At 40.3% G+C, this 14,472-nt stretch overlaps 1 protein-coding gene across 6 annotated transcripts in view; it reads left to right on the plus strand.

Annotated features, from left to right (window-relative positions):
- Positions 1–14,472, plus strand: part of TASP1 (taspase 1) — a 79,661-nt gene that overhangs the window by 58,232 nt on the left and 6,957 nt on the right. For 5 of the 6 annotated variants that reach the window (XM_068153145.1, XM_068153148.1, XM_068153150.1 and 2 more), the window contains 2 exons: positions 3,024–3,134; positions 7,015–7,088. In XM_068153145.1, the coding sequence (XP_068009246.1) occupies positions 3,024–3,134; positions 7,015–7,088 (185 nt within the window). Of the gene's footprint in view, positions 1–3,023; positions 3,135–7,014; positions 7,089–8,289; positions 8,545–14,472 lie in introns of those variants that run through there. The other variant, XM_068153149.1, reaches the window with a different exon arrangement.

Here is a 14,472-nt window from a genome sequence, read left to right on the forward strand (position 1 = left end):
TTTAGTGCTGGCAGAACTGGGGTTCTCCTGAGAACAGTTGGTTGTGCATAGGTAGAGTGTTTCTTTGGATGAAATTATAAGCTTGAGAGTTTTTCTTATATGCTTGAAGCCCAAGATGTAAATTATTTTTTATTTAAAGTCACACTACCTCTTAAAAACCAAACCAAATTTTCTTCTGTTCGCAGTGACTTTTCCCCAGAGCATAGCTTCTAGACTGGATAATTCATGCAACTGAGTGTAAGATTTGGTCAGCAGACTTAAGTTGAAGCTGTCTTTGAAGTACCTTAGTTTCTGAAGTAAAGATTAAAGGAGTCATGCCCCTTACGAAGAAAACCACTTGCTTGTTTTGTTCACTTGCTTGCAGAAATGCCACATACTTCACCAGCACCTGGTTAATGCAGTGAGAGTATGAGAGATACACTCAGCATCTTGGAAAGGATGGGGTAAAAGGTTTTGATTTAGGTGGTATAACTCTTTACAACTTGCCAAGCCTTACATTTCTATTTTAACCAAATGTGCTTTCCTGTCTTGTTATCTGTTATGTCAGGATTGGTTTGGTTCTTGATTCACAGGGATTTGGTCACAACCAATGAGTAATACAGTAGGTGTAATTGGTATCTACTTATTAATAGTTGTTCTACAAAGCAAGTGACACTTCACAGGCAATAATCTGTTTGTATTACATCAAATAAGATAGTGCAGTTTGTTTAAGCATACAAGTTCACAGATTGCACTGGGTTTGAAGGGACCCTCAAAGGTCATCTTGTCCAACCCCATCAGTGAGCTGGGCTATCTCCAGCTATGGCCTAGGGCCACATCGAGTCTCCAGGGAGGGGGCCACAACCCCATTGCTGGGCAACCTGATCCAGCATTTTACCACTCTCATCATAAAGAACATCCATCTTCTGTTCTTAGACAGCCTTGTATCTCTTTTGAACATGGTTGCTCTTGTGCTGAGTGAGAACATGATAAAGCTTTTAGTTTTTCTTACAGTACAGCTTGAAGTTGGTTCTTGTTGTTTGGGGTTGTGGGGGTGCATTGGTTTTGGTTGTTTTTGTTGGGTTTGTGTTGTGTTTTCTTCTTTTATTTCTTCTGTGTGTTGTTTGTTATTTGCATTGAAGGAGTAATTTTCATCACATGAATAGCTGTGAGCAAATTGAAGGAGGCTGGTGGGTATCTGCCCTGAAGTTCTTGTGGCCAGCAAGTCCTTTTACAATGTCTGTACACTAGACATGGTATATTAATTTATTGAGAAAGAAATAATTGAAAAGAAACATGAAATGCCTGTTGCTATTTTATGTTCTCTTTAAATCACAGTGTATTGCAAATGTGTGATTAGTGTGTTTTGGGGCTTCAGTGCAGTTTTGTGGCTTAAGGCATTTTAAATCATATGTCCATCATACCATTGTTTCCACATTTAAAGCTATAGAAATCTTTCAAATTACAAACCAGAATAAGAATACTTAGACTTGATTCAGCTAACATTAAAACTTTTCCAGCTTCTGATAGAAGACATTTTTATAACATATGTCCTAAATTCTAAAAAGCCACTGTAGGATGTGTTTTGGCTTTTCTGCTAACATTCATAAACCAGCCAGGAAGACAATGTATAGCAGTTTGATGATGTCTCTGTACAAAGTGCTTTAAGCTGGGAAAAATGAATGAACTGTGAAAGTGACCCAGATTGGCTTAAATAATTCAGTGTGTGTGTGTATGACCATCTTTATATCACAGTATCACTTAGGTTGGAAAGGACCTCGAGGATCATCGAGTCCAACCTATCAACACAGACCCCATGACTAGACCATGGCACCAAGTGCCACGTCCAATCTCCCCTTGAACGCCTCCAGGGTCGATGACTCAACCACCTCCCTGGGCAACCCGTTCCAATGATGAATGACTCGCTCGGTGAAGAACTTCCTCCTCACCTTGAGTCTAAACCTCCCCTGGCGCAGCTTGAGACTGTGTCCCCTTGTTCTGGTGCTGGTTGCATGGGAGAAGAGACCAACCCCTTCCTGGCTACAACCACCTTTCAGGTAGTTGTAGAGGGCAATGAGGTCACCCCTGAGCCTCCTCTCCAGGCTAAACAATCCCAGCTCCCTCAGCCTCTCCTCATAGGGCTTGTGTTCAAGGCCTCTCCCCAGCCTTGTTGCCCTTCTCTGGACACATTCAAGTGTTTCGATGCTCTTCTTAAACTGAGGGGCCCAGAACTGGACACAGTACTCAAGGTGCAGCCTAACCAAAGCAGAGTACAGGGGCACTATGACCTCCCTGCTCCTGCTGGCCACACTATTCCTAATGCAGTCCAGGATGCTATTGGCCCTCCTGGCCACCTGGGCACACTGTTGGCTCATATTGAGGTGGCTGTCAATCAGCACACCCAGGTCCCTCTCTGTTTGGGAGCTCTCCAGCCACTCCGACCCCAGCCTATAGCTCTGCATGGGATTGCCGTAGCCAAAGTGCAGCACTCGGCACTTGGACTTGTTGAATGCCATCCCATTGGACTCTGCCCATCTGTCCAGTTGGTCGAGGTCCCTCTGCAGAGCCTTTCTACCCTCTGACTAACATCTGCTCCTAACTTTGTGTCATCTGCAAACTTGCTGATGACTGACTCTACCCCTTCATCCAGATCATCGATTAATATGTTGAAGAGGAATTATACTATGGAAAAAACTAAATGTTGAGGCACAGTTTCTTTCAGCTCGATGTCCCATTTTTCATTATTATTTCCCTTGATCCATGAGCAAATTGTTTTGCACTTGCAAATGTAATATGCTTTTTATTCCAGGTAGATCATTTTTCTTTCTGCATTACTGGTAGGTCACTATTTAGGAAGTTACTCCTTAAAAGCACTAGGAAAAACATATAACTGCTGGTTTTGTGGAAATACTGGTAGATCTGGCAGTCTTTTCAACCCTGTGTGACAATGTTAACATTCCAGGACAGGAAAGTAAAATGGGGGGGGGGGGGAAGGTAATAAAAAATTCCTGCTGCAAGTAATTCTCCCCAATGATTTTACCCAGGTTCACCATTTCTAGCCAATGAAGATGGTGTGCTCGGAGGTGTGATAGTTCTTCGGTCTTGCAGGTGTTCAGCAGAGCCTGAGTCATCACAGGAGAAGCCAACTTTATTAGGTAATCTTCCTCATTTTCACTTGAGCTAGGTGCTAACTCCAAGTGAAAGATTAAATAAAAGGTGTCTGGGCATAGTTACTATTGTTCAAAGGCCACAGAGGAAACAAAGGAGTTGAAATTGTTTGATATGGTAAAACTCTAGGAAGTGAAAGAGTAGTGTCAGCTTTGTTCTCCAAAACCACGGAAAAGAGCATTCTTTCAGACTGGTTATTTCTGAGCAGAACTGTGACTCAGAGGGGTGTGTGGAATCCCTCTAAAACCATGGCATAGAAATAATGGTTGCTTGTGGTGAGGCAGCATATGCTCTGCATTTTTAGCAAAGGATAATGCATACGACTATTACTCTTCCTCAGTGGTTTATACACTTAAAAACTCTATCTGTTCCCATTTGTTCCTTCTTCTTGCAGCTGAGAATGTGAATGGTTGGGGGAAAATTTTAAAATTTGGATGGGAATTTCTTTACTGTTAGAAATTTTTTCTTATGCCAAAGCAAAATCTTTTTGGATGAGTTGCAGTTACTATTTACGCATTCAGACAATAGAAGTGCTTGCTGTTATATTGAGATCAGCAGAACTCCATGCTTAGTCTCCATCAGTAGCCGACTGGTTCAGAAGGCTTTGAGCTTTACAACACTTCATCCCTATTCATGTCCTAGAAACAAGATCTCCATCTGTCTTGCTGCTACTGTCATGCAGTTTTGTTGTAGAGAAATGATTAGCAAACCGAGCACTGTAGAGGTGGGTGGAAATAAAACCCAGGGACAATAAAGCCCATGTTCCTCCTTGAAGGCAAAGATTTGAGACTGGGGACCTATGAATTATTTCAGCATGAAACTTGTACCATCTCCTTTCCTGTGGTGCTCCTCAGATGTGGGCATATGTCTGGTTGTGCTATGTGCCTATGTATTGGGTCTCATGGATTTGTCTAATACATATTTATGTTATGCTACAAGAATTTAAGTTTTTTCTTTTGTATAATCCCCTGCTTTATTATTGTTTCCCTAAGTGTTTCGTAAGTTGCTGTCAGCAGCATTACAGATTTGAAGCAGCATTCATGTCTTTTAAGATCTGACATGACATATGTGATTACCTACTTTTAGCTTTGTAAATTAAGACAAGTTGTAGCTCTTCTCCCAGGCAGCCAGCACCAGAACAAGAGGACACAGTCTCAGGCTGCGCCAGGGGAGGCTCAGGCTGGAGGTCAGGAGGAAGTTTTACACAGAGAGAATGATTGCCCACTGGAATGGGCTGCCCGGGGAGGTGGTGGAGTCGCCATCACTGGAGGTGTTCAGGAGGAGACTTGACAGGGTGTTAGGTTGCATGGTTTAGTTGATTAGGTGGTGTTGGATGATAGGTTGGACGCGATGATCTTGAAGGTCTCTTCCAACCTGGTCTGGTCTATTCTATTCTATTCTATTCTATTCTATTCTACCTGCTAATTCTTGAATTGCATAGTTTCATTTTAATCTGTAGGCTGTTGTTTAGAATGACACCTCAACTTTGTTTTAATTCATTACTGCTTTTGTCCTGCTAAATCCTACCATTGTGTCACCAGCCTTGTGGTGTATGTTGATTTAAATATATGTAATTAAACATTCTTAGTTTTTCTGATGTTTAAACTGAAAATATGTTGCATAACATCAGAGAGCTCAATGTATAGAATTATGAAATCTCATGTTTGTTACAGGGTGGTTTGTTTTAATCTACTTTTCTAATTACTGAAACAAGCTGCAAGAAACTTATGTATTGAGTGGTTGGAAATATGTGAAATGTCTTTAGATAAGTGTGTAGAGTAGGATTTTAATTGTAGTTCCATTGCTCACAGTAACTATGTTTCATACCAGTATACATTAATCATGGTGGACAGTGTAGAAGGGAAAAATTATTTAGACCTTGAAAGAATATAGCTAATTGTAGAAGGCAAAGAAGTAATATTTTGAAGGTATTTGGCCTGAAGTGTTGCCCAGCTTCTCCAAACTGAAAGATAAGGTTAAATTTGTCTCCAAAAAAATGAATGCTTTCAGTGACAAATGGACCCTTAGTCTGCTAAGCAGAGGTTGGCCTCAGTGAGCCCAGTTACATCCCACTCAATATGTTTCTCTGTCTGAAAACTTTTGAGCAACCTTTGGCAGTACCAGTTGTGAATCTATTATGGGGGAGCAAAGCCTGTATCTAAGTGAAGTTCATTTTTCTTTTATGATGCTATCTACATATTTGTCAGAATCTTCTTCAGTCTTGTTTGGTTTTTCTAAACTTTGGTCTTCTACTCTTGGTTAATTGCTATGCAAGGATAAATGGTTCAAAGGATAAGCATGGAAGCATACTGTGACCTTCATCAAGCATATTAGAGGAGCATGAGGAGTAGGAATGAGTAAGAGTTTTAAAACCATCTAATGATGCTTTTTGCAGTATTTAGAAGTATTTTTCTGAAGAAATACCTGGAAATAGCTTTTCATAGCATCTTACATAATTCTTGTAAGACTTCTGTAATCCAAAAGACAAATTTATACAAAGGTGCATTTTTTAAGCCTTTTAGAGTGTTCTATGAAATACTTTAAATTCCAATCAGCTACTCTTTCTTTTTCCTCCTTCCAAATGATGTACTTAATGCACAGAAAGCAAAATGGCTGTCACATAGGGCAGCCAGAATACAGTGAGGAAGTTCATAAGGCTCTACTGGATGGGAGCTAAACGTACAGATAATGTGATGTTCATCTGAATTTTGTGTTGCAGCTGAGTGGGAGTGTGTCTGAATAGATATAAAAATACCTGTGTATGTACTGGGGAATTAAAGATCACTGTTGAAACAATTGATAACTTAGGCCACTTTAAAACTTGAGAACAACAATTTAGTGGGTTAACATACATTAACAGTACATGTTAGCAGTGATTAATTTTCTTATTTGTTATCACTACAAAGACAACTTTTATATCCTACTCTGTGAGTACAGAGTACCAGAGAGCTGATACTGTATAGCTAGTGCTAGAGGTCAAGTTGATCAGGGTCAGACTGAGAGTGCTTTGATAGGAAAGGTGAAATCAAAACAGGCTCACTTCTTCTCCATCTTCCATTTTTGACTCTTATCTTTGTTACTTTTTACACTCTCTCCAAAGGGGTTGATTACATATGCTCATGATAGAATTCAGCTTGGTTGTGGGACTAGGTCTTGCTCTAGTTTTGCTACATACCTTTCTTGCTTATTCTGCTTCCATCAGACATCTCTCCTGCTTTTTTTACAGGATTATTTTGCTTTCACCATGTGTTCTTCGTGCCTGCTCTATTTTTTTAGGTCTCATCTTGGCAGACTTTTCTAACACTATCAACAGAATAACCAATAATAGCCAGCATTTTTTTCACAGAACTGAGATAAATACATACATATGTGGCTCCCAATAGGTAAAGGAAAATTTGTTATTTAACTGCACAAGTAGCATACAGGAATCCTTGGATGCTCTCTAGGCTTATACACTGCTGTGTGATTATGTCTGAGTTGAAGGCAAGAAAATGTAAATTATGTTTCTTTCTACTTTATGGGTAGAACAGGCCTCTGCTTTAAAAGCTGGTCCTATCTTTTAACTGTAATTACAGCTGGTGTGTTTCTCATCTTGGAGGTTCCCTATCATTCAAGTAACATTCTCATTCTGGGTGTGCAGTGCTTATGTGCAAATAGTGCTGGAGAATCTTTTTTTGTTTGATAGATGTTTCTTTAGAGATTCAGTTGCTCTGATCAGCAGGTTCTGGTTTTAAGTTTGGGGGTTTTTGTTCTTTCCCAAATTGTATTTTAAGCTATATTTGTTTCTCAGGATTCCAGCCTTGTTAAATTACATCTTATATTTTAAACCAAAGCAGTTTTTGTGACTTCTTGCATTTTCCTTTGTAGTGGAATTCCTGTGGAGCCATACAACAGAGAGCATGTGTGTAGGATATATGTCTGCACAGGATGGCAAAGCTAAGGTAAGCCATGAAGAGTAGGTTGTAATACAGTGCAGAAACTAAGGAGAATGTTACATGATAATAATGAAATCTATAAAAAAAACTTCTGTCTTTAAGAAGATGGAAGAAGTAATGCATGCATAAGCAGTGAAATATATCTATTGATGGGCATTTCTAATTCTTCAACTGCAGCAGCTAGCAAATCCATGCTGACATTTATTATGTCAGGATAAGGTGTCACAAAAGCATTTCTATTTCTTCTGTTGTGTATTAATACAATATTGTATTAATATAGTGCTTGATTCAGTTATACTGTCTGGTTTGGGTAGTGTGGTATTTTCCTGTGGTATTTTCCTGTGGGTTGGACACGATGATCTTGAAGGTCTCTTCCAACCTGGTTTGGTTTATTCTAATTCTAATAAAGGTTTATTCTAATTCTAATATCTTCCTTCATGTAAAGCATTTACACCAAGGAAGAACAGAGAGGATCTGTAACCTCAAGGGTAGTTTCTAGAATAGCCTCCATGGTAAACAATTTGGGTAATAACACTTAGGATTCTTTTAGTTTCTTGGGGTCTAATTATGGTTTTTTTCTGTAATGGGAGAAAGAATATGTTAAAACTGAGTTCAGCAATGGAAAAGTGCTCACCACGAAATACTAGTGATGAGAGCCACATACTCTTAGGAATATAGCATTAGATGGAGGAAAAGGCAAGTTTTGTAATGTAAAAGAACTAGAGCATTTTGGAGGGGTGTGTGGATAATGAGAATGAAATGGGAGAAGCTGAAGGCAGAGAGGAAGTAATAATTTCTGTAGACTTTTGTAAATGTACAGCTGTCAGTATTAAAGTGTACACTCAGAACTGGTTGAAGTGGCATTCTTGGGGAAAGAGCCACAATACAGAGGCATTTGCCTGATACAGTTAAACTAATGAGGGAGGCAAGAAGTTTGTATCAGCAGATAATAGCGAGAAAGACTTCCAGCATTTTGACAGTAGAATTTAAAGAAGGATTAATTTTAAAGCCTAGAGAAGGAGAAATTTGAAGGCCTGGATTTGTTGGCTTTCTGCAGAAATGACTGCCTTTGGATTGGTTGAGGAAGAAAGTTTTATGTCATCAACAATGGAAGGGAAGAGAAGTACAAACTCCAAATCTTTCTCTCTCTCTCCCCCCCCTCCACCCCTTAATCTTTCTCTATTTCCCCCTGCATTTAATTTGAAAGAGAAAAATACAAAGGAGGATGTGAGTGAGATAATAACAGAAGGAAATTGACATCAGATATTCTAAACAGCAAGAATCATTGTTGAAGCATTGGGAACCGTCACCTTCAAGGGGTAAAACAGACAAAAAAGACAAGAATGCCCCAGAAGCAGAAGGAAGATAAAAAGCAACTGGTGAAGGAAGTACTGGTAGAGCTGTTATTGAAGCACTCATTTTCCTGGTTTATGCAGAGTTCTTTGCAGTTGATTATCTGTGGAATAAGGTGTGGTTTTACTTGATTTCTTAATATTTCTTTTAGAGTTGTTAGGAAAGAATCCAAAATCAAGCTAAAAGTTCAGACTGAAGTCAGTGAAGCTAGAGCAAGCTCAGCTGCAGATGTTCAGATATTTGCTAGTTACTTTAGAAGTCATGATACTGTGTTCACAGCGAAATAAGGCTGATTAGAATGTGCAGAGTTAAATTATCAGTCTGCACACCTGCCTTTGGCTTTCGCTACAAACTCAAAAAGCTGTTTTTGAGGAGATAGTATTGCTTTTTTCCTGGTAGTGTCCAATTAATAACTAAATGCTAAATATGAAATCTGTCTGGTAATGAGTACTAACATGACAGTGCCATGCCCAGAGATGTTTTCGTACTCACAGTTGCAACATTTGACATCTGGTGTGCATTGTTTTCATACTGCTGGTAAATTCTCCAGCTGGTAATCTTGATTGTGCTGACAGACACAGCTGCTCTTCTTGGTTCACTTTTAAATTATGTTTTTGACCTTTATTGAAGAGTTAATCCCCCTCCCTTTCTTCCTCCTTTGAGTCTGTGGCCTCAAATGCTTTCCAGAGAAAAACCACAAATGCTTTTGCTGCTGACTTCTATTGATCAAAAAAAGTCTTCTTCATAAAAGCTGGGATTTTATTCTGCTACAGCGAGGGGTAAGTTATAGATGGAAAAAGTGGGCTTGAAATAGAACACAATGTATTGCAAATGGAAAAAAATCATCCTTTTCTTTAATAACTGTTTTGGTATAATTAATCTAGAGTGCTTGCCATACAAATAGTGTTATAAGAATTCATGGAAGTATAAAATATCACTTGTTTGAGTACCATAGAAAAATGATCAGGCAGCAGCTTGTAGGGAAACATCTTGCTTTCTTGTTGTTCTAGGGTGGTAAAGACCCTCAGTTTTTATTTCTGTCATCAATCTGGGACTTGATTTTTATTCTTAGATCAGGGGGTTGTCACAGTGGCTGATCTTGGACTGCTTCAATTTAATGAACATGACAACATGTTTCTATAGCAAGATGTTTAGAAAGTGAGAAGGTTTTTAAGTGTATACTGGTATTAATTGGACTAATATTAGAATCGCAATTACATGAAGGAGTATGTGCTAAAGAGAAAAAGGATCCTGCTGTCTAATTTTAATATGATTCTTCATGCATTGAAGGTTAATACATTTCATAATAGGACCTAGCAAATGGTGATCCCATTGTTGTGGAGGTATAGGAGGCCTTTTTCTTACAAGGCACTTCCAACGCTCACAAACTAGATACAAGCTTACATGCACACAGCAGTATGCTGGAGAGGTAGAAGCATATTCAACTAAGTAGCACAGTGGGACAGGAAAGTGGGATTGGAGGCTTGAAGCAGTTTGTACATCGTGACCTGACAGTGCTTCTGACTGTTAGCACCATGAGCTTTCCAAATCATGTTTTGGAAATAGCCTTACAACAGGGGGTTACTCCCTCCCAGTTTAGAAAAGACTGGGTTCTGCAGCCGGCCACTTGCCTCCAAACTAAAATGCCTGAATGCTAACTCACCAGTATGAAATGGCTGAGCCTGCAAGAGCTGTGGAACAGTTTTGCACTGTGACTAATAGCTGTTTGATTTAAAGCATACATTTTGGAAAGGTGACCAGTCTGTTTTTGGAAAAGCAGTTGCCTGGAAAAGTCACTGCTTCCTGTTGAACGTTGGTTTACAATGTTTGTTTGAACTTTAAAAATACCGTGGAGGCTTGCCAGATGAACTAAGTTCACACCTTATTGCTGACACAGTCATCTCTGGTTGCATGTCCTATTACTTGCCTTTAGCCCTCCCAATGCTGGAAGTGTTTCAGCTCCTCCACCACTGCTAGCACTAGCAATATCCTCTTCACTACCTGCATGGTTGCTAGACTGGATATTAGAAACACTACCTGCATGGTTGCTAGACTGGATATTAGAAACACTACCTGCATGGTTGCTAGACTGGATATTAGAAAGTGAGGATGGTGAGACACTGGAACAGCTTGCCCAGGGAGATTGGGGATGCCCACTCCCTGGAGGTGTTCAAGGCCAGGTTGGATGAGGCCTTGAGCAACCTGGTCTAGTGGAACCCACAGCAGGAGGGTTAGAGCTAGATGATCTCTGTGGCACTTCCAACCCAAACCGTTCTATGATTCTATGATATGTTATTGGCTTCCCTATGGTTCTTGTGTCCCTGAACCTTTAGATCACTTCCACAAGCAGCTGGTTCAGCTGTACTCTTTCTTATCTTTCCTCTTGACATGAGCAGTTCCATAATCACTTGGTGCCAGTGTTTGTCACATATTAGTTCTGGAAGGAAAAAAAACTTTTCATCTGAAACTAATCTAGACCACCTATTCCTGCAACTTGCCCAGGCTTGTTCCTGGGAGCCTCAGCTATGATGAGCTTAAGGGACAGATATAGTTGCCAGTCTCAAACTTCCTTCCTGAAGCAACAACATAACTGATTGTTTCAACATTAGGCCTATTCTTTGGGAAGAAGAATGGACTTTCTGAGATCACCTGAAGCAAGTTCCTGCATTAATTACCTGTATGATGGTAGAATAAGCTGACACTCAACTATATGTAGTTGTAAGTGAGTCTCTTAAAATATTCTAGGCTGCTGTGAAAGCTTCTGTCCATGATCATGAGAATAGCTAGGAAATACCATCTGTACTAGGATGGTAAACACTATCTGAACTTCCTCGGCGCTTAACCAGCTCCTTTTGTGTCAGTAACTGCTGTGTCAGTAAAGGTTAAGACTTCTGGATTGAAGGACTAGGACATGAAATATCCTTATAATCTGAGGAGGTATGTTTATTCCTTTTCATTCTTGTGATGTTGACTCATTGATTACTTGATATGAATTCAGGATCTTTGATAAGCAGTTATCTCTTCCAGATTTCTGCCCAAACTTTCTTCAGAACAACTTTCCAGAGCCTTTTAATATATCTGTGATAGATCCAACAGCTGATCATAACATCAGCTAAGAAGGCCATTTACTGGAACTGTGAGCTCTTTAAAGATACTCTGGCAGCTTTCAGTTAATCACTTCCAGTGTTCCTGAACTGATTAGTTTACATTCCAAGAACTTTTGAGCAATTGTGTTTTCACCATTGGGAAGACAACCATATTCTGATGTTCTGTGTGTACTGTTGCAGGAGATGTGCAATATTTGGAGTCTTAATGGTTCGAGTAGCATCTGATAAAGCCATTTAAGTGTCAGTTTGCATGGAGGCCTTTGAGACCTTCTGCCATCTAATTTAGGAGGCAGAGAAATAACTCCTTGAATTCACCCATAATGTCATTTTTATATGTAAATGTAGAATGGGAAGGAGATTGGTGTGTAGGTTACAAGTGAACTGACTCCTCTTAGTTACATAGTCTTCCTGTCTTTGTATTCCATGTCTACTTGCCCAGTGGAGACCACTGCAAAGGAAAAGAAGCTTTTCAGTTTCTTCCTGAAGCTCTGTGCAGGTCACTAGTGCCAGTTGTGAGCCAAAGTAAACTCCAAGAAAGGAGACCCTCCAGGTACAGCTGAAGCAAGGTCATTGGTTATCTCAGGGCTCGTAATACTCTAACCTATGAATTGTGCATCCTGAAAAACCAAAGCAAACAAAAAGCTTCTTGCTATAGACCTCAAGGGACTGCTTTTTAAGGCTCTTGTTGTGCTCCGACCTCTTTTCAGGGACTTGTAGAGAGCCAGAAGGTCTCCTCTCAGACTCCTTTTCTCTGGGCTGGACAGCCCCTGTTCCCTCACACTCCTCACAGGACTTGTGGTCTGGACCCTTTACCAGCTTTGTTGCCCTTCTCTGGACCTGCTCCAGCACCTCGGTGTCCTTCTTGGGGTGGGGGCCCCAGGATTGAGTCCAGTGTTTGGGGTGTGGCCTCATCTGTGCCCAGTACAGGGGGACAATCCCTTCCCAGGTTCTGCTGGATACACTATTGCTGATTCAGGCCAGGATGCTGTTGGCTCTTTTTGGCCACCTGGGCGCACGCTGACTCATCTTCAGGTAACTGTTGACCCACACACCCAGGTCCTTTTCCACTGAGCAGTTTCCACCTCCTCTGCCCCAAAGCCTGGAGCGTTTATGGCATTGTTGTGATCCAAGTGCAGGACCTCATACCAGGCCTTGTTGAACCTCATCCTATTTGCCTTACCCTGTGGATCCAGTCTCTCCAGGTCCCCTACCTGAGTTCCCTACAGAGACTCCCTACCTTCAAGCAGATCAACTCTCTCCCAGCTTGGTGTCATCTGCAAACTGACTGAGGGTGCCTTTGAAAAGATGTAGAGATGTGGTGTTAAGGGATCAGACTTGGTAGTTAGATGATCTTTGGACTTGATCATCTGAAAGGTCTTTTCTAACCAAAACAATTCTGAGTGAAATGACAGTGTAGTGTATGTCTGCAGCATGAGTTCACATGCCAACTGCATCACTTGAAGGTTCTGCTAGGCAGCCTTTCTTTGATTCGGTGTTGTGCATCAGTGCATAATGAATCAGGAGCCCTTTTATCCTGGGGTCTGTAGAGTGTTTCTTCACCCACAGCCCATAGCTCTCTGCATGCAGAAAGTATAATGGGCACATATGTCACAGTCGTTATTTTTTCCTGGATATCCCAATTTTCCTATTGTCTTAGTGACTGAGGGTAGTTGTTGTTGGGGGGATGGTTTTGCTTGTGGAGTGGTACTTCACTGTGTTTTCAGTAAGTGATTGAAGTCAGAGTGCTTTCTTTCCAATGAAATCTCGATGCCAACAGTGTGCAGTTTTTGTCCTGTGTTATGTGTAGGTATTTGAAATAGTCTGTCAGCTCACTGTGGTCCTTCATATGTACACATTTGGTATATAATCACAGAATCACCAAGGTTGGAAGCGACCTCAAAGATGTGTGTATAAATACTGTAACTGTTACAGTTGTTGTAAATGTTGCAGTGCTTTCAATATGTCTTTGTAGTTCGGCTTCATAGGCTTTAGGTTTTGTAACAGCTAGATGACCTAGAGAGCAGATGTCTGAAAATCTAGTTGTTGTATTGAGTGTAATCCAAATCAGTTGCCACTTTGTCTGCCAAAGAAAGATTTAGTTTTTGTAATGTGAATGACTGAGCTTTTTGCTATGGCAGGTTATTGCAAAGCTATATATGCCATTTCTTCTATTTGCTAATGAACCAAACACAAATTCCTTTGCAAGATACGAGGTAAACAGTAGTGGAGAGTGTTGCATATTGCTGTGTTTGAAAACATCCATCAGAAACAACTGCTGTCAACAGCAAATGTTGTGGCTGCAATATGCAAACAAACCGTATCTGACAGTTCATTTCATTTTTTCAGTATGAGGAAACATTCTGGGCAGGGAGACCATTTCCAGTTCATTTTTCTTGTTGAGATGTTAGATGTCATAATCAGATTTATTCACCTTTACTGACACTAAAATGTAGCAAGATCACTTCTCTCTGGAGTGATGTACATGACAAACACAATACATATGACAGACTGCATATGACTTGACTCGTTGATGGTGGTCTGATGATGGGCTTCTGTGTTTTACTTTGTGATGAACAGGTCTGTGCAAGCCCTTTGACGGGGAAGGGCAGTTATCCAGTGCTCACTGGGTGAAGGTATACGTCTTGGAAGAACTCTTAATTCTAATTTGAAAATTAGTGGAAAAATTTACTGAGCCTGTTTCAGTTAAGAGGAATACTAAGTCAAATAATTCAGTCATTCATTTCAGACTACAGAGACAGTCTTTTAACTTCATGAGAGAGGAAAAGTATATGTCACTGTTATACTTACCTTTTTTTTAAAGTCTGCCCTGTTGTCTAGAGACTGAGGGATCAAATTTTCACTTGAAAACAGCTCTCTTAAAAAAACAAACCAAATAATCCAGCAGCAACAACAGCAAACCCACCAAAACC

This window comes from Melanerpes formicivorus, unplaced genomic scaffold (genome assembly GCF_026170545.1).
Source record: "Melanerpes formicivorus ecotype bairdi unplaced genomic scaffold, bMelFor1.0.p_v2 SCAF_25, whole genome shotgun sequence".
Classification (NCBI taxonomy): domain Eukaryota; kingdom Metazoa; phylum Chordata; class Aves; order Piciformes; family Picidae; genus Melanerpes; species Melanerpes formicivorus.